Here is a 19,225-nt window from a genome sequence, read left to right on the forward strand (position 1 = left end):
TTCTGTCACGGTACCTCATAGTCTGCAGCGCATTTTCCATGCTGGCTTGGGTATCGCAGATGGCAGGATGTGCCATAACGGAGCAGGAGGAATAAAAATAAGATCCCTGCTACGAGTCCCAAAATGAGAGGCAGGCTGCCAAACACAGAGTGGGCGAAGTTAGGAAAAATGCCCAGGACTGCTTCAAAGGGTGCTAACAGTTCCAAAACAATCATCTTAAATACATGTCCAATACCATTGGTATCAGACATGTTAAAGATACGACCTAACATTTCTGCGAAATGTATTGGGCAGTTTGTTGATAATAATGCATGTATCTCTGCAGAAGTCCTTACAACTTGCAGATCATACGTCTCTCTGGACGAGGTCAGTGGCACAGTTTTTCGCAAAAGAATGGCTTTCGTTCTGCTTAAAGTATCAATTCGTATAGAAGAGATGTTCCGTGAAGGCCATAGTGGACTGTCTGTCTTGGTTTTAGGAAACAATACTTGCATACAGCAAGTGACCCTGGCTGACACAGTAACGAGATAGCTTATTCCTGGCATCATTGCACAACAGCTGTGATCATTTAACATAATGTAGCTACCATTGGAAAGCTGCCTGAAAATTGGATCTATCGCCGCTGTGGGAGAACCCTGCAGGTGGCAAGAAAGGTTATTGGAAGAACCTTCGCAGGCTCCGTGTAAATTAATACATTGACACAATAGTGTACCGCTTAGTGAGTTTTCACAATTTTCACCACTAAGAAATACTTCCTTTCCCCCACTCCAACATTTGTGTGTGTATGGTAAATCCCAGGTCGACTTAATGTATTCTTTACCCAACCTTTCATATAGGCCTGCTGGTATGTGTTTTAAGCAATACTGAAACTGGAAAGTCGTCACTGGTATCGTTATGGTGCCATGTATTATCTATTCAACTGATGGTTTCTCTGAAACGGTCAATGGTAATCTCTTCAGTTTTTCTATGCTCAGCACCGTATAGTCTGCTCCCCTTTGTGCCAACGAGATTTGTTTATCTGTAAGGTTGAATACAGTAAACAGCGATGTAGTGTTGATTAGACGCCAAGGCACATAGCCTGAACGAAGGTTTTGCAACGTCCAGCCTAATAGCATTATAGAACGTAATTGAGACTGGCCATGTTTTAGCATTAGCAAGTCCTGTTCCATTATGTCTATGGAAGATAATACAATTCTGTCCAAAGAATATAAGAACAGAGTCCTGTGCACATGTTTTGTAGGAAAATAGGTTCTGGTGTCAGAACCCCACCGTTAGGACAATGTTCATTTGAATAAATGAGGGTCAAACTCCAGGTTTTGCAAGTGATAAAGATTTATCATTCAATCTTGATCAGTACAATTGTTAGTCGCCAGCCGACACGTGTTTTGTGACACCGTGTATTTGATGTGACTCATCAGGGCTGTCAATTCTCTTGTAATGAAAATAAAAAATCGCAACGGCGGAGTAAAAATCCAACCCGGCTGCGTGTGCAGTGTGGGAATATGGCGATGGCTGTTCCCTGCTCGAGGTGGAAGGGTTGGTTATGGACGGGTACGTCCCAAGTCAGAGGCAGGGACCTGTATTCTTGAACAGATTGCCTCACGGAATGTGCAGGAATGTGATCTGTCGTGGCTCCAGGTACCGGAACCACTGTTCACGGTCCAACAGTCCAAAGAATATATTCTGGAAGACAGAGTTGTTAACCCATTGTCAACTACAGAGTGTGATTTCTCTAAATTAATACGAGCGATTTCTCGTATTCTTTCAGCTGTTTCGATTTGCGTGACTTTCCATGCTTCACTGTGTTCAGCGTATATACCGGCGAATATGAAATATGGTCCCAGTAAGAATTCTCGTAAATCAACGCCATCTTTAAGCAAAGATTAGTGTTGTTTTATTTCTGGAAGTGTGGATTTCTGCAGCCACTCAAGGCATAGTTTCCTACACTATAAGTTGTTATTATCCCTGGATGTTGTCTTTGGATATATCTTAGATCTGTCTGAGTTACTGTGAACCCTTGTGACTTGTTCAGGAATCTATCTTGACAGTTATTTGTGGGGCCAGATTAACCATTTCTTCCATTCACGATTTGTTCTGTTCTGTTGTAAAATATAATTTACGTCTACCTCCTCATCTGAAGTTAAATTACTATCAGGTGTGGGCTTAGGTATGGACGGTTTGTTTAAATCTTTTATCTTAGCAATGCCAAGACAAGATGTCTGTTGAACAGTGTCATTTAGAAACATCATTTGTTCTGGGATGATGCAGGCTCTGAACAATGCTTCTAAACCTTGTACCTGCCAGTCTTTTGTGCCCCAAACAGTTTTTGTCTCAATGTTGTCTTTCCAAAAGTCAAAGCCTAAGTGGACAATTGAGCATAAAAGGTCGCAGAATAAATTTGTTTAGTGTTTGTCAACATGCTTTTCATGCCTGTCTTATTCATATTTTTAAAGTAAAAACTTTCTGGGTTTGTAACATTAAAACCTTTAAAATATGGACATTTTCTAAGAAACTTATTAGAGCTACCTTTTGTAGGAGTTGGGCAATGTTCTCATTGATTATAATTTAAAACATTTCTAGGGTTTGCCGATTTATGCAAGTAATGATGGCCAAAATGATTAAAACTATACATTTCTTCATAATTTGCTGAACCTTCTAAGTATTCATGTTCAGTAAATTTTGCTGACATTTCTAAGTCTGCCATCATGTTATTAACAGTCTCAAAGTCCCAATCATCAGAAAATGTGCTGGGTGAAACAAAATCACTCAAGGAAACTTTAAATTGGTGTGGAATTTTCATCAGCTCGACAGGGCCATGAATGTCATTATCAGTTGTATCCCAAGCTATTCCACAAGGTAGAGGAACCGCTGTGATGTTAACTGATGACAGGTCTCGTTGTTCACGATGAGATGATTTGTGTGGTTTCAGGAGCAAGTTGATGCTCTTACTTGCTGTGTCCATTTTAATGTGCTTTCCATCTATCAGTTTTCCCAAACTTAACACAAGAATGAGCCATAGCAGGAGATAAAGTATATCAGTCACAATCCAAAGTTCAACCCAAGGTGAAACCTGATATGTATTTGTAAGCTCTTGACCAAGTTCCTTTACTTTTTCCTTGAAAGTTTTATTTGCTGGCGTAGTTTCAGGTTCACTGGGATCCTCAGAGAAGTTATCAAAGTTGATAAAAATAGCCAGAGGCAGTTCTGTCAATAGTTGGTATTACATCCGGATTCTTTGAAATCGCTGGAGTTGCTTGTTCCCTTGACATGTTTGTATAATCAGATGCTACATCATTGTAGACTGGAGTTTCTTAATGAACTGTTATTTGGGTTTCAAGAGGCACAAGTTCCATGGCATTATTGCATAGTCCTTCTTTTCTCACTTTAGAATCTTCAAAGGTGATTAGTCTTTTAGTTTGAACTTCTTGGATAGTAGCAAGGTTTGGTCGTCTGCTACATCTTGGAAGTCCACTGGGCCTACTACTTATTATCAGCCACATGGTGTGGTTTTACCAGGTCAATTGACACAGATCGGTTCTCCTTTTTTCCAGCAAGGGGCGGCAGTAGTACTGTTCTTGATCCGTGGATTGCTAGTACAGGTACTGGTTTTCTGTAAGAAGGCCCAAATTCCTTCTTGTCGGCTATTTTCTCCCTTACCAGATCCCCAATCTTTGGAATCCAGACAGGTCTTGCGGGGACAGGTATTTTTTCTTCAGTGGTCGTTGGCTTTTCGCTGATATTGCTTAGACTTCTTGTTTCATTTAAGTCCTGTAAAACAGCCAAACGATCTTTGATATCAAAGGGTTTTTGTTCCACCACTGAAGTGTGACGATCGAGGTCTCCAACCAACATTCTAGTACCAAAAAGGATTTCATATGGAGTGATTCCACCCAGAGAATTTCTTGGCAGGTTATTAAGACTACGTTGGACATTTATTAGATGTTTGTCCCACCCATCACCCGAACCTAATACCCTGCTGTTATAGATTGCTTTATGTAACGGTTTTTTCTCTCCACAACCGAATTTCCCTCAGGATGGAATGGACTCGAAAATCGCAATGCAACGCTCAAACTGGCCATGGCCTCCGTGTAATCCCTAGAGTTAAACGCAGTACCCTGGTCAGAATGTAGCGTGCCAATTGCGTATGTGCCAATAAAGACTCGCAAATCTTTTATAACAGTTCGGGCGTCAGCCAAGCGCTGAGGCCACATCCAAATGAATCTTGTCTTAATATTAGTGGGACTGCAACAGTCCAGTCGGACGTCCGCATGTAGATAGCCTTATGCTGTCTAACAGTGGTGTCTGTACTGGGCTGGCTATGCTGTAGTCAGGAATCTGGTGGTGTTTAAAGCTGTGGAATTTGTAACAGTCATCGCAATTAATTCCGAATTCGTATAAGTGAGCTTTCATCCCTGGCCACCATTACATCTCTTCTAATTCTAATGGAGAATTAGAGATCCCTTGATGTATCTGACCCTCTCCCATATATGCTTCGTGAATCAGAGCACCTCTCTGGTTCCTGTTTGGAATTACCCTATCCTCCACTCCATGGATTCGAGCAAAAGGAACAGAGTTTGCATCAATTATGTATTTATATTTGAGTGAATAATTTAGAGGTAACGCTGCTCCGCTGCCTTTGCTCGTGGCATTGACAGCGAGCACGGTTTCACCGTCTATTGTTGTTTTTGAACAATTGATTGTAGCTACGGAAGCCGTTTGCACAGCTGCTTTTGCGGGTTCATCAGCCAATGAATTCCCTTCAACGTGAGCGCCATCACGCTGATGACTCAGTGTATGGATCACATGAATATTTTGTAGTTCTTTCTGCAAAAGAACTACCTGTTCCCAAAGCATTTTATGCTTGATTGTGCCACCTTTTGCGTCTTTAAAACCATTTTGAACCCAGTTCTGCAGATATTCATTGTAAGACTGGACGCAGCAATATGAATCGCACACTATAGGTGTGGGGAATTCGCGATCGGTATTTTCAAGTGTCATCTTGAAAGCCTGTAGTTCAGCTCGCTGAGCTGTACAGTCTCCTAGAGATTGAGTTTTTGTGACCATAGGTCTGAATTTACCATCGCGTCAGCGACCTTTAACAATCGCGCACGCTGCACTATAAGCTTGTTTACCCCCAATTGTGGGCTGTGCTGATCCGTCTGTATATATTATACAGCCGTAATGTTCTAGAGGTAGGATTTCATTATTGAGAGAACATTTTTGTTCGTATTGGAGAAATTCTTGTGTCTTCAAGTAAGGGTCAAAAACGTATTCAACGTCTATTGCAGCAAGAGAATTAACCCATTGTATCCATCTTGGATGTAGAACTTTTTGGAATGCTTGCCTTCGTCACTGTCTCTAAGGCAGGTACATGTGTAATGACTTTAATGCGTTTACCATGTGCTAGAGCTCTCTCCTTTGCTACAGCAGTCTGAACCGCTGTCAGAATTTTTTCTGTTGAAGTGAATTTCATTTCAGCTTGTGTGTACAAGTGTGATTTATAAGCTATTGGTACCTTTTCACCTTCGTTAAAGGTTAGGTATGTGAATCTGCATCTCCCTGGGATGATTCGGATAACAAGGTTGCGTACATTGTCGCATGTTTGTAAGTGTGTTGTTGCCAACGTGTCTGTTTGTGCTGAACGCAAAATTTCTGTGTTTTTGAGTCCAATTAGTTGTTTTGAAATCAGGTTTGATTAGTTTGTAGAGAGGTTTAACCCTTTCTGCGTAATTTAGAATGTAAGTTCTTCCAAAGTTTAGGAATCCAAGAATTGACTACGTTTTTCAGCGTTTTTGAAGTTTGGAGCAGCACACATTTTTCTAAAAAGTTTTCTGCCAGGCTTTTGCCTTCACTTGAAAGTTTATTTCCTAAGAATAGGACGTTGAGGTGGGCAATTCTTGATTTTTTAAAGTTGAATTATACCCTTCTGAGTTGAACCCAAGTATTATTCTGTTCACCCTGTTCAAGTGCCTGTCCAAATCATCATCTTTAAGGTAGATGGCATCGACATAAGATGATGCCTCATCATCATACGTTTGTAGTAACTCTGTTACTCTGGCTGAAAATAATCCAGGACTATTCTTAAATCCCTGGGGGAGACAACAGAAGTATTGTTGTGTCCCCATCATTGAGAAAGCGGTCAAGTACCTGCTTACTGGTGCAATGTTTTAACAGAAGAAACCGTTTGAAATATCTAAAGTAGTTTTATATTTCTTCCGAACTATATTATTCATTAGTGCTTCACTATGTGAATTTTGTTTTGCAACAAGAGTTTAAATGTCTGTAATCCAAAACTAGACAGTATGTTTCGTCTGGTTTGGAGACCGGAAACAAAGGATTGTTCATTGACGAGGTGCATGTTTCAATCACCCCTTGGTATTCAAGTTGATCTAAGATCTCCCTGAATTATTTTTTAGCTTCCTGCTTAACTGGATACTGTCTCTGAGCAGTTGGTTGATTTTTTAACTGAATTTTATGGTGAGGAGAGTCCTCATCCCATCCCACATGATTTTTATATAATGCTGGAGCCTGGGCAACAGTCCATTTTCTGGCATAGGTGTATTTTTTTTATAGGAATATGATTAGAGAAGGCTGGCATAATGATCTCTTCACCATGTGGGCACTCCCCGACAAATTCAGGTGGCCAGTCTTTTTCAGCTAGAAGGATGTCATAACCTCCCGAAAGAGTGCTTTTATCTTCCTAGTTATATCCCCATCTATTTGGAGTGTTCATTCGTATAACTTATGGGGTACACTAATCCTGGTGTCTGCAGTTTCGACCTGAATGTATTCATTCAGATCCACTGTCTCCAGATGATCTTTCAGGATCCTGTGACCTCTGCTGCGCTGTCCAGAATTGTCTGGGCTCACTCCCAATTCTTGAGTTGTGTCCTCTAGATCCTCAGCATGTCTGATTTTAATACTTGCTATCTTCTTTTTGGAGAGTTGAGTTTTCTTATTATTTGGAACGTGTTGATCGTCTTTGGACTTCACGCGTTCTTACTTGTGTTCTGATCGTCCTCTTCTTTCGGATTTCTGCGAGGAAGTCTGAAAGGTACCAGAGGATCGTGTATCAGTATCTTGATATCTATCAGTTTTTTTTAATATTATCCCTATTTCTAAGGTTATATCTCTTTTCAGAGTGCTCCTTTTGAGGATATCTACCTCTGGACTGAGAGCGCTTCTCTTTAGGTAGTGATTGTCTACTATTTTCCCATTTCTTTTTAGGAGTAGTTAGATTGTTTTTGATAAAAACTTTTTCAGGATTTTCTGTTAGTTCAGGCTTTACAGGTTTCCCTCCCAAACTATCTCTTCCTAATTCTTCATAGGATTTTTCAGTAATTCTGGCAAGTTCATAGGGTTGCTCAGCAACATCAAGTTCTTTTAATTTTTGGCGGATTGCCACTGATGCTGCTTCACCTTTAATGCTAGCTAATAAGATAGCTGAGACCTGTTTGAAATCTTTCAGTAATTTCATACCTAGATTCAAGGCCGGTTCTGGACCGTATTCATTTTGAATCTGTCTCAGAACGTCTGGTATTACCGCCATAGACAGGACACCATGTGTTTTTGTGTAGATTGAAGCAAAGACTGTACCCCAAGTGTCACAGTCCTCTACGTGTGGTGCAATCCCCATTGGTAAACAGATTGTTAGAATCCTGTGTTTCTCATGAGGTGTACTATCGGGAAATACTGCCTCTATTTGAGTAATTGTCTGGACTAACCAGAATGGAATTTGTTCCCTTTTTGCGGGCAACTTACCGATTACTGACTGTATAGTCGGTGGTGTGATTTTGTTTGTGTTCCCCTGATAAGGGGTGTGCTGTGGGATTCTTATAGCAGGTTGGACTGTTAAAGTCCGCATGACATATTGTACCAATTGTCTATGTATTTTAATTTATTGTTTTAGCTGAGCTAACAGTTCTGGTCCTGTCATTTGTTTAATGCCAGGATGTGGTGTATAGCTGGCTAGTACCGGCCATGTAGCTCCTGGTCTACCTAGTGGACCGAGCCTGGTAATGTGATTTTGGTGTTGTAGGTCGCCTTTAAACCAGAGCTGATGCTCTTGGTAAGTTAGTGGAATTTCAAATGTCCTCGAAAGAAACATATTCTGCTGGAGGTTGCTCTACCTTCTAAAATACGCCTACCCCGGTGTACCTAACCTAAGCTTAGTACGAGGGAAGGAGTAAGTGAGGTGTAGCATAAAAGTAGTATTCTTTTGCCAAGAATCTATCCAAGAGTTCTCTAAGGGTCTAATCAGCTCCGTACCGTAGTTTAGAATGAAGAAGGTCGGTCTCGAGACTCAATTTCCCAACAACCCGCAAGGGTAGCTTGGAAACACTGGAGCTGGATTTCCCGGCAGGAGAAAAGACAGCGTGTCTCTTTCAGTGCGCCTGCTGGAGGGTCGGCTTCCTTCGGACTTGCTGTAGCAGGGCGCGTCGGGCAAGTAAATAGTCGAACTGCTCCAAACCACCGTCTGTTTGCTTGGGCGAGTGTGGGCATATTTCTACCGTGAAGGTGCCGAGTTTGACGTACAGTTGGACATAATAAAGTCATCAGAGTTTCAGTTCATTGAAAACTCCATGAGTTCTTGGACAAATCAATATTCAAGCAAGGGGAAGTCCCTAGCTGCTGAAGCTGAGTTTTCCAAGAAATCGTTGTGGATTTTGGGAACTAGTGGAAGTAGCCATGCCGTATTTGGACTGCATGAGCTATACCTAAATATGGTTATGAATTCTATGCCTATATAAGGTTTTGTTGATTTATACCTATATAAGGGCATGAATCGGGAAACTTACAATAGGGTCCTAAAATAATACATAACACTTTCAGAATCTTAGCTTTGTTCTTCATACTCTTCATGTCATCTTCAATGTGTTGACTGAGAAGAGCATTGCCTGTGTAATGAAAGTTTAATATCTTCAGCAGGGCTCCTAGATGTAAAAAAGCCAGTCATAGCCAAAAAGAGTGTCTTAAGGTTATGCTGTGACAATAACTGGAAGCCTCTAGCTCTGCAGAGCCTATAATGGCATTGATAACCTAATTAGATAGAAGTCTCCATTTACAATGCTAATGCATGCTTTCAGCAAACGTTAGACACAATGACAGAATCTGGCTTGGGTCCTGACCTCAGAAAAATTGGATTCTTTGAGGGAAGACTTGTACTTTTTTCAGCATGCATAGTGTGGATAATGTCGCCATGCTGATCTTAAAATGAATTCTTCCACAATCTCTAATGTGCCTGGTATGAGAGGCAACACAAGTCTGGGGGAAGCTCTTGGTTGTAAAGGCTCCATAACGATAGAAACATTGGGTTGAGGGTGTTTGAGCAGAATGTCCACCTTTTTTCCTCTGAGAATCAACATGTGATAGAATGTGTTGATGTCACCAACAAGTGAAATCCTTGCAGGGGGAGGCTGTCAAAGATGTGGGTGTATATTAGTGTCATAAAACAAACGGAGTATTCAGATGCATGTCCCGAAACTTACATATTGGTTTAACCAAAGAGCACAGAGTAGGTGTTTCTTGAACAATATGCTGTGGGGAAGGGGAAGGGGAGGGAGAAAACAGATACAAGCAGCTACATAAGGTCTGAAATACACCTAAGTTCTTGAAGTCAATGGCTCAGCTTAACAAGAGAGGTCTCAGCAGGAGGGGAACCAAGGAGTGGGAAGGAACCAGGAAACGCAATGACTGATCAAACAGGTATATAGTACTGTATAAGTTATATGAACCCCACACAGGAGAAGCACAGACTGCCTGCTGGGGAGCAAATAAAGGTTTGGAGAAAAATCATAAACTCGGGGTGAAGAGAACACGCTAACGCATGGGGACAGAGAAGGGAAAACTAAACAAACATGAAAGACATCAAATGCTGAGTGCAGACTATCGAAAGCAGGAATCTTGCAATACGATGTTGCTAGGCAATGTTACTCCCTTCTGACTCTGCTTATATGGACCTGGAAAGACTTCAACCTTTCGTGAGTGCCTAGTCCTACCCTGCCAGTGTGACCCGGCTGCCACAGGTCTTGTCTCCATACACTGGGATTCATGAAAAACGATTCTACTCCTTTCCCTGTCTAGATTCCACTTTCCCTTTGCAGAGTACGAGTCGTTTGGGCGATTCCTGACCGTGAGGACATCGATGGAGATCATGTAGGAAATCATTTGCACTAATACTTAGGCGAAGTCGGGCCAAAATCCAAATCTTGTCACATTTCGACTTCTCTTTAGTTCTGTGGTCTTCTAGCTTCACTTGCAGCCTAGTAACTCCTATCTTTTAAAGATTTTCTGGACATGTTTTGGTAACATTTACACTCCCTGAATAAAGGCACAGCTGGGAGACAGACCAGACGGAACTTGTGATGGTCCATTGTCTTTTAACTTTCCACTTGAAAAACACTTCATGAAAAGTGAAGGCATAGTGCTGTAAAACGGTGGACATAATGGGAAACACCTCCAAATGCCACCTAGCACCAACATATGTTGAGTAAAGTAAAAAAAAAAGAGCTGCAAGTTCTGAGATGAGTTTTTGACATAAGTAGGGGGAATACTACCCAGAATTCTACTCACACACCCTGGCAAAAAGAACTGACTCTTAGTCAACTGCATCTACAAGGCATTATGGGCTATAGAAGCCCCAAGACCATTAAAGGGACAGAGTGCTGATTTAAATCGTACAATGCAGGCCTATTAGACTGCTCTTTTCCTCTATGTTTAGAGTTCCTAGGTAGGAGGCTGTTTATTAGGTGATGTAATGTAGTCTTGAAAAAGGAATTCTTTACTTATTTATATATCAAACAGTTTTTAAAAAACGTGGATTATTTGCCTAGATATGCTTACTGGAGTTAATATACTGCATTTTGTCATGTTGAACTCTTCACCCTCCTCTCAGTTTGATATATTGTATATACATGTTCCGGGGCCCTCACCAATAGCAGGTATCTATGTTAACATTCAAGTCTTCCCGATTCATATGTTCCCTACCCTGGTCTCCCATGTGTCACGTGGTGGATATGGACATGGTGGACCTTGGTAGAAAAAATAAACAATCAATCAGTCATGTGGTTCTTGTAAAGTAGGACTAATCACCCCGGGGGTCCCCGGGTGCTGGGTCTCTCGTCCTTGGTAGAAGAGCCATGTCTTGAGCCTTTTCCTGAATTTCACGAGTAAAGGGCAGGTGCGCAGGTGGAGGTCGTTCCAGGACTTTGCGGATATGTAGGAGAAGGAACGACTTCCACAGAGACTTTAGCGGATGTGGGGGGATGTGGGCCAGGGCGAGGGAGGCAGAGCAGAACTCTCTGGTGGGATGATGGAAAGTCAGGCGGTGGTTGATGTATGCGGGTTCGATGTTGTGGAGGGCCTTGAAGATGTGGGTGATGAGTCTAAAGAGGCTTCGTTTGTGTACCGGGAGCCAGTGGAGGGTTCTGAGGCGTGGGCCCTCAAAGGCAGGGAGAAATCATTGTCTTTTTAGTTTTTCAGAAACAAATCCCCTCTTTGGTCGATTGTCTCCGAAAACAAAAGGCTTAGTGGGCCCACATAAATGTGGCATCTCACTTGGCATTCAGTCTGGCCAAAGTGCTCCGGACACATTGCTGCTTGCACTTTGGCAAAGAGGTCACCCCTAGACAGTTGTCATGTGTCTCATTTGGATATTCACATTAAGTGCTCCCTATTTCTAACCAGCAAATTGGAAGATATTTAGATGCTTCGATAGAGCTCTATCCTTCCTAAGCAGACAGACCACTCTCACGAAGTGTGAAGGTGCGATCCACTAGAGGAGATTCAGCTATGCTAGGCATGTTTGTAGGTATAACTTTCTGAGAAATGGCCCTATCTGCAACATGTCCATGGCCTATACCTTCAACTAAGCATGGTACAGACCAGGAGCAAATCTGCTGTGGCAAGAATGGCCTAAAGCCACGTGGCCTCATAAAGGCGAGCCTCCTACCACTTTCTGTTTTATTTACTGCTTTGTAATTTGAATTCAGGCTTGTGAAACTATGAAAACTACATGCTTGGCACGGAAGTTACCCCACCTACATTTATATCATTGTTGGCGTGTTGGTAGATTCACATGTCACAGACTTTTTTTTAAAACCATGTTTATTCTATTTGAACAGCATGAACACGATAAAGAACCCGTCTATTTACAAAGCAAAAGTACCCATATACAGGCCTGATACAGGTGTTCTGTGCTATCGGAATGTCTTCCCGCACCCCAATCCCTTCTCTGAACCGAGACGATGAAAAGTAAATTCCCACATCCCGTTTTTGGAGGCTCATTATACGAATACAGGTGTGTTTCACAGCTGTGGTCTGAGCATTTCGACATCACTGACTACAGTAAAGGACCACATATTGAGTTGGATGTGCTTGCTGCTAATGACACTGCACTGCATTGTTCTGCACTAAATACATTCTTTTACAAAGCTGTAGTCCATACTTTACTGGCGATTCCCATGGTATTGGCAGGGAATAATTCAAACGTGTGAATCTGTGAACGACACCAACACTGGATTACTGTATTTCAGATTAGTAACTTTTTCTTCCATTTTATCTGTTCTGTTTTTCCTGACTTGTCACACACCTTTCTTTGTTTATAGGCTGTTGCTCGCACAGAGAAGGACTCCCACGTGATTGCCTTTTCCCATGAAATGGTTCCATGCACTGTGAATGCTCACATGACCTTACCTCAAGTCCTAGAGAAGATGGCAGCGGTATGTATTAGCATCTAGAAACAACTCGCATGCAACAGATACATGTAATCATAGTTCTCGCGTAATTTAGGGAAGTGAAGAGGAAAGTTACGAACTGGAAATGAAATGATCTATATATCCAGATAGATATTAGCGTTTTCACAGTGTCCAGCACAATGGTGAAAAAAAATCTTGAAGTATAAGTTTATTCTGTAACTGAACCAGATCTAATGAGTAACGATTATGGAAGAAGGAATGGCTAGGCTCAAAATGTTCTTGAAATGTTAAAGTTTCTGGTGTTTTACAATATTATTCTTGAATCCAGATTATTGACGTTCCTAACTGACCAGAACCACGTTCCACCTTAAAGGTGGTGGGAGAGTGGTGAAGCCATCTTTGAAATGGCAAGATCCAGAAAGCCAGATAATAACGAAAATTGAAATCATTTACTAGGTGAAGTGCCAAAAAGAATGCTCTGGACGTTCTATTCAAGGCTGAGAAACAGACAGACAGACAGAAGTGAGAGGGGACGATTGGATTTCTTCCATTCCAGATGTAAAGACGAAGTTTAGCAGCCGATACTCTGGAGGACATTCAACTGAAAAAAAATATCTCCAAGCGACCTTAAGAATAATTTTGAGGTTCCAGAGCTGGATGGGGTACTTAAATACACAACTGTTTATTCAAGAAGCCTGTGGTACAACTTCTAGCCCCTATCCCTATTCACCACAAATTAAGTTCTTTATTTTGTACCCGAATTAAGCCGTCTTTATACTACATTAAAGTAAGGAGTAAATCCAGTAGCGGGTATGTTAGCTCTCTGGGCTTTCTTTACTCCTTTTTGTTTCCGATTAATGTTCGGTGTTTGTTTTTTTACAGAGGAGAAAGCATTGTATGTTTTGGCCTTTCAGCAACTTCTTGTATTTCGCTCATTGAACTTAAAGAGGCATAGAGATTACATTTAGCAATTTTTTTTACCAACCATTCATGTATTCTTAAATATACTGATAAGAGTTTTTTCCATTGTATACTTTGTATATTTTGGAAAACATTGAAACAGACATTCCCACTGACGAAAGTAAGCACATCAGTAGTGGAATACTCGTTTTCAGTCATGTAAGTGACAAAGGTGGTTATGCCCATGCTTCCCTCTGCACCAATTAATTTTTTATATTATTGAAAGAATTTATAAATTATCAATCTGGCCATGGGGGCTGTGAATGGCTGCAATAAAAACAAAACAGTATTTATCAATATTATTTTATAAATATTATCAGTACTCCAATGACTTCATTAGAAGCAATGTATACTATAACATAACATAACAGTATATAGCAAACCAATGATAGCTCTCCCAACTTTAGCTAAAGTGTTTTAACCCTTTGACTGTGCTATATATATATGAGCAAGGCCACCCGTGTTGGCCGAAATGCGTCATGTCATCCCATTAAACAGCATTTGTAAAAGCACATATCTTTGGAGTCCTTGACCTTGTGGTGCAAGTGAAGCGCTTCATCTGGGATTTCACAAAATGTTCCCAAATAAAAGTTCATCCCCCCAGCACCTTCCAGGAAAGTTTCTGATTGATCCGTCCTGTGGGGGGATTAGAAAAAAAAGGGGTCCCAAAATGCAAAATCCCCATTCATAGGCTTGTTCAGACAAGGCTACATAAAAAAACTATTGAACTGAATTATACCAAATTAGTCAGGAAGTTAGATCTTGGTCCGCAGATTGTGCTTTTTGTGATTTGGTGTAAATCAGTTCAGTAGTTTTTGAGATATTAAGGGCAAAAAATAATTGTATGTTTTGGCAGTTGCGCTCGTAAAAGTCCCACAGGCATCCTGCAAGAGCGTGAAATCATAAATGGAGGCCTGTTATTGGTCGAGAGGCTAATTTTTCCCGTTAGCCTTCACGCTCTCGCAGGAGCGAGAGACTTCTGCAAGTCTCACAAGAGCGAGCCTTCTGATTGGCTGGCTGTTGAAATGTTAGAAATGAAATGGCCGCCATTACTGTTTACTGTAAAAAATTGGAGGTGTTGTGGAAATGAAGTAAAAAAGGAATATAAAGGGGCAGCAGGAAGGCATTCTGTCCCCCTAGATTTAGAGAGGAGGTGCTAAGGGATAAGTACTATGAAGAAAATAAATGTATATGGTCTTCAACTAATTTTTGCGAACTTGCGGGACTTTTGCTGGATCGATAATAGTAAAATGGAGTAGATGAGTTCTCAATACACGCAATATAGTCATCCTTGTTTTTGAGAGGAGTTGTGTAAGAGATAAGTACTGTGATGATTAGAAGGTTAAATCTTTTTTTTGTTTTAAATGTTGAGACTTTGCAAGACATGCGCAGGTTTGTGAAAAGTAGGTGATGTTTGAATACACTCTGCTATGCACACTTGTTACTGTATTAAGGAGTCTTACTGGAGATGGGAATTATCAGACTCTACAGACTCTACTATTTATGCTCATTGATTGAGAAGAGTTGTAAGTAGAGATAAGGCTCATCCAAATAGCCTACCACTCACACCCGTCATCAGAGAGAGAGGTCTGAGAGCCCAGTCCGTGTCCGCACCCTACTACGTGCACTTATCATTACAGAGAGAGGTCTCAGCAGAGATGTCTGCAACCTCCCCACACCCTACTAAGCACACTTATCAATACAGAGAGAGGTCTCAGCAAAAATGCCAGTCTCTCCTCAAACCCTACTACGGATACCATCATCTGAGAGAGGGTTCTAAAAAGAAAGCCCAGCCCCTCTCCACACCCTACTACACACACCTATCATTACAGAGAGGGGTCTGAGCTTAGAGACCAGTCCCTCTAAACATCCTACTATGCACACCCATCATCTGAGAGAGGTCTAAAAGAAGAGAGCAGTCATACTACGCACACCCATCATCAGAGAGAGAGGTCTGAAAGGAGAGGCCTGTCCCTCTCCTTACCCTACTATGCACACCCTTCATTACAGAGAGAGTTTTCAGCAGAAAGGCCAGTCACTCTACACGCAACTGTTAGTTATGTCATCAGTGATGTCATGAGTATCATGAGATGTCATAGAACATGTCATGAGTGATGTCATATGTGAGGACATAAGCAGTTCATAGCGGGCGCAGGTTATAGTTAGCATTGCTGAATATAACTGCTGACTGTAACTGGAGAATTTCTGTGGTTGTTTTCTTCAAAACGTTAATGTTCACACTTAGAAATTCCTCTAACTATAACGTTACTTTAACCTTTGTTTTTTTCAGTGAATATATATATATATATATATATATATATATATATATATATATATATATATATATATATATATATATTTCGAACAAAAAAACGCTCCTGCTGGCAACCCTTCGCCTTCAGTGGGGGTGGCTCGAACTGGCGGAGCAAGCCGGACTTTCAATATTCCCAAAACAACGGAGTTCCTCATGAGCACTCAGGTTAGCGATGCACAAAACACAATCCACTCGTCAATCCAAAGAAAATAGATTTATGAATTAATAAATCTATTTTCTTTGGATTGGCGAGTGGATTGTGTTTTGTGCATCGCTAACCTGAGTGCTCGTGAGGAACTCCGTTGTTTTGGGAATATATATATATATATATATATATATATATATATATATATATATATATATATATATATATATATATATATATATATATATATATTATATATATTCACTGAAAAAAACATAAGTTTCAGGCCTGATATAGTTAGAAATTAGTATTTAAAAAACCTTAGAAATTCACTGAAAAAACTATAGGTTTTAGGGGTGTTATAGTTAGCTGGACATTTCACTAGTACAAAACCATTGAAATTCCTCAGATATAGTTAGTTGTACTAACTATATCTCGCACACCCGCAATCCACTGCTGATGATGTCACATATTACATCATTCATGACATGGTCAGTGACATCACTGGTGACATCTCACATGACATCACTGATGACATCATCCAGTGAATGTGGTTTGCTTCCTTATTTAAATATGTATTATACATATACCAATTTGCATTGAAGAATGAATGGATATATAAATATAAATATTTGGATGGAGGATTTAGTAGCAGTGTATTTAACTGTTTACTTGACTATTTTATAGTGTCTCACTAAATATAGTGGATAGTGACTAAACTGTGTGAATATCTGTATGACGTTGTCAGTTGCTGCGTAAACTGGTTCTCCAGTTGGTTACTAGCTATGTGAAAGTCTATATCAGTTATTAATTAGTTAACTGAGTATTTGTATGGGAGGGTGAATGTGTGTGTGGTTCGGTGGGGGGGGGGGGGGGGGGGTGACTGCCCAAAGATGTGTGAATAGTTGATTCAGTAGGTATATGAAGTTAAAACTACATGTTCTACCAGTTGTTTGGGTGAGTGAATATCTTCATGGGTGTGGTGATGAGCAAATATATTTCTCAATGGCACATGTCCAACAAAGTAGAAAAATAAAAGGCAGTGTATGTGTCAGTTGTATATAAATAAGTATACATAAGACTCAATGATTGTATGAGTGACTGTATGGATAACTGTATACTTGTAATAGTGATTTTATAATACACTAAGTATGAGGTACTATCTAAATGAATAGATAAAGTGGTGTTTGTATAAGTGTGTAGCTAAGTAGGTATGTAAGTATGATCCATTGTTTGCATAAGTGAGTAGGATGACTTCATAAGTGAATAGGATGTGTGCTGGTGTGTAATGTCGATATAGGTGTATAAGTATTTTTGATAGTGTTCTATTGTTCATTGACAGCATGTATGAGTGAATCTACAGGTAAGTGATTAGATGTGTGTATACATCTAGGAATCACTCAGTGGGTTTTTAGATAGTTGTATTGCTGGGTCAATGGATTCAATTATGATACTCGGTATTTTACAATGAGTGATGAAACATTTTACTAGTGTATGAAGAGGTGTATGTGATTGTCGAGTGGATGATGTCATCAGTGATGTCATCAGTGATGTAATTTTAGATGTCATCAGTGATGTCACTGACCATGTCATGAATGATGTAATATGTAACATCATCAGCAGTGGATTGCGGGTGCGCGAGATATAGTTAGTACAACTAACTATATCGGAGGAATTTCAATGGTTTTGTATGAGTGAAATGTCCAGCTAACTATAACACCCCTAAAACCTATGTTTTTTTCAGTGAATTTCTAAGGTTTTTTAAATGCTAATACCTAACTATATCAGGCCTGAAACTTATGTTTTTTTCAGTGAATTTCAAAGGTTTTTTAAATGCTAATTCCTAACTATATCAGGCCTGAAACCTATGGTTTTTTCAGTGAATTTCAAAGGGTTTTTAAATGCTAATTCCTAACTATATCCGGCCTGAAACCTATGGTTTTTTCAGTGAATTTTGAAGGTTTTGTAAATGACAATTTTTAAATGTATTAATTGTTGTTATTTTTTTATACTGATTTACTACATTTTTTAAACTTTATTTTTAGATATTTTATTTTTTAAATTACATTACATATTTGTAATATAAATTGGAAAAAATGGTTTTAAAAAATATTGAAATTGTAATATTAGTTTTTTTAAATTGTATATATTTTTTAATTTATATATATTTTATATCGCAGGCAATGATATCCTATGGAAGGAAATTCAAGTTACTGTAACTACGAATAGAATTACTTTTCAGGATCAGTAGTGGGCTAAAAGATGCAGCACTGAGGTCTCTCCTGCTAACAGGTGAGTAAATCAGAATTCGTAGTTCGGCTGATTTTAGAGGAATTTTTAAAAGTTCCAAAACTCCACACTTGGAAACATTTCCAAGTGAAACCAGTCAATGTTAGCCTATGGAAGGAAATTCAAGTTACTGTAAGTATGGTTACATTTGCTTTTCAGGGTCCGTATTGGGCTCAAAGACGCAGCACTGAAGTCTCTCATAATAACAGGTGAGTAAATCGGAATTCGTAGTTCGGCTGATTTTAGAGGAATATTTCGCTCAATAGTGAAGGAAGGGGGTGGGGCCTGAGGTGACATGTGTGCAAACATGCCTTGTGGCGCATTTTAGGTTGGGGAATTAATTCCTCTTCAATCCTGAGGTCACCTGTGGGCCAACTAGCCCACCAGGTACCTCCAGTATGCGCCAGGGAGCTGCGTTGCAGAGAGGTGTTCAGAGGGCACGCCCCCTTTTTACAACACTCTGCAATGCACCTCCGTGGCGCTTACTAGAGGTACCTGTTGGACTAGTTGGCCTCTAGGGGACCTCTGGATTGAAGAGGAATTAATTCACCAACTTAAAACGCTTCACAGGCATGTTTGCAAACATATCACCAAGCCCAGCCCCCTACCTTCACCACTGTGCAACCATGCCCCGTAGCGCATTCTAAGTTGGGGGATTATGTCCCCTTGCATACTGGGGGTCCCTGGGGGCCAACTAGCCAACCAGGAACCTCCAGTATGCGCCACGGGGCTGCTCTGCAGAGAGGTGTAAAAAGGGACCTGGCCTCATTACACCTCTCTGTAACGCAGCCCCCTGGCGCGTTTGCAGAGGGGGAACTAATT

At 40.5% G+C, this 19,225-nt stretch overlaps 1 protein-coding gene across 2 annotated transcripts in view; it reads left to right on the forward strand.

The window, feature by feature from the left end:
* RO60 (Ro60, Y RNA binding protein) overlaps nucleotides 1-19,225 on the forward strand; it is a 289,019-nt gene that overhangs the window by 186,613 nt on the left and 83,181 nt on the right. For both annotated transcript variants that reach the window (XM_086957015.1, XM_086957008.1), the window contains exon 7: nucleotides 12,606-12,719. In XM_086957015.1, coding sequence (XP_086813141.1) covers nucleotides 12,606-12,719 — 114 coding nt within the window. The remainder of the gene's footprint in view (nucleotides 1-12,605; nucleotides 12,720-19,225) is intronic.

The sequence above is a fragment of the Lissotriton vulgaris genome, chromosome 1_1, assembly GCF_964263255.1.
Source record: "Lissotriton vulgaris chromosome 1_1, aLisVul1.2, whole genome shotgun sequence".
Lineage (NCBI taxonomy): Eukaryota > Metazoa > Chordata > Amphibia > Caudata > Salamandridae > Lissotriton > Lissotriton vulgaris.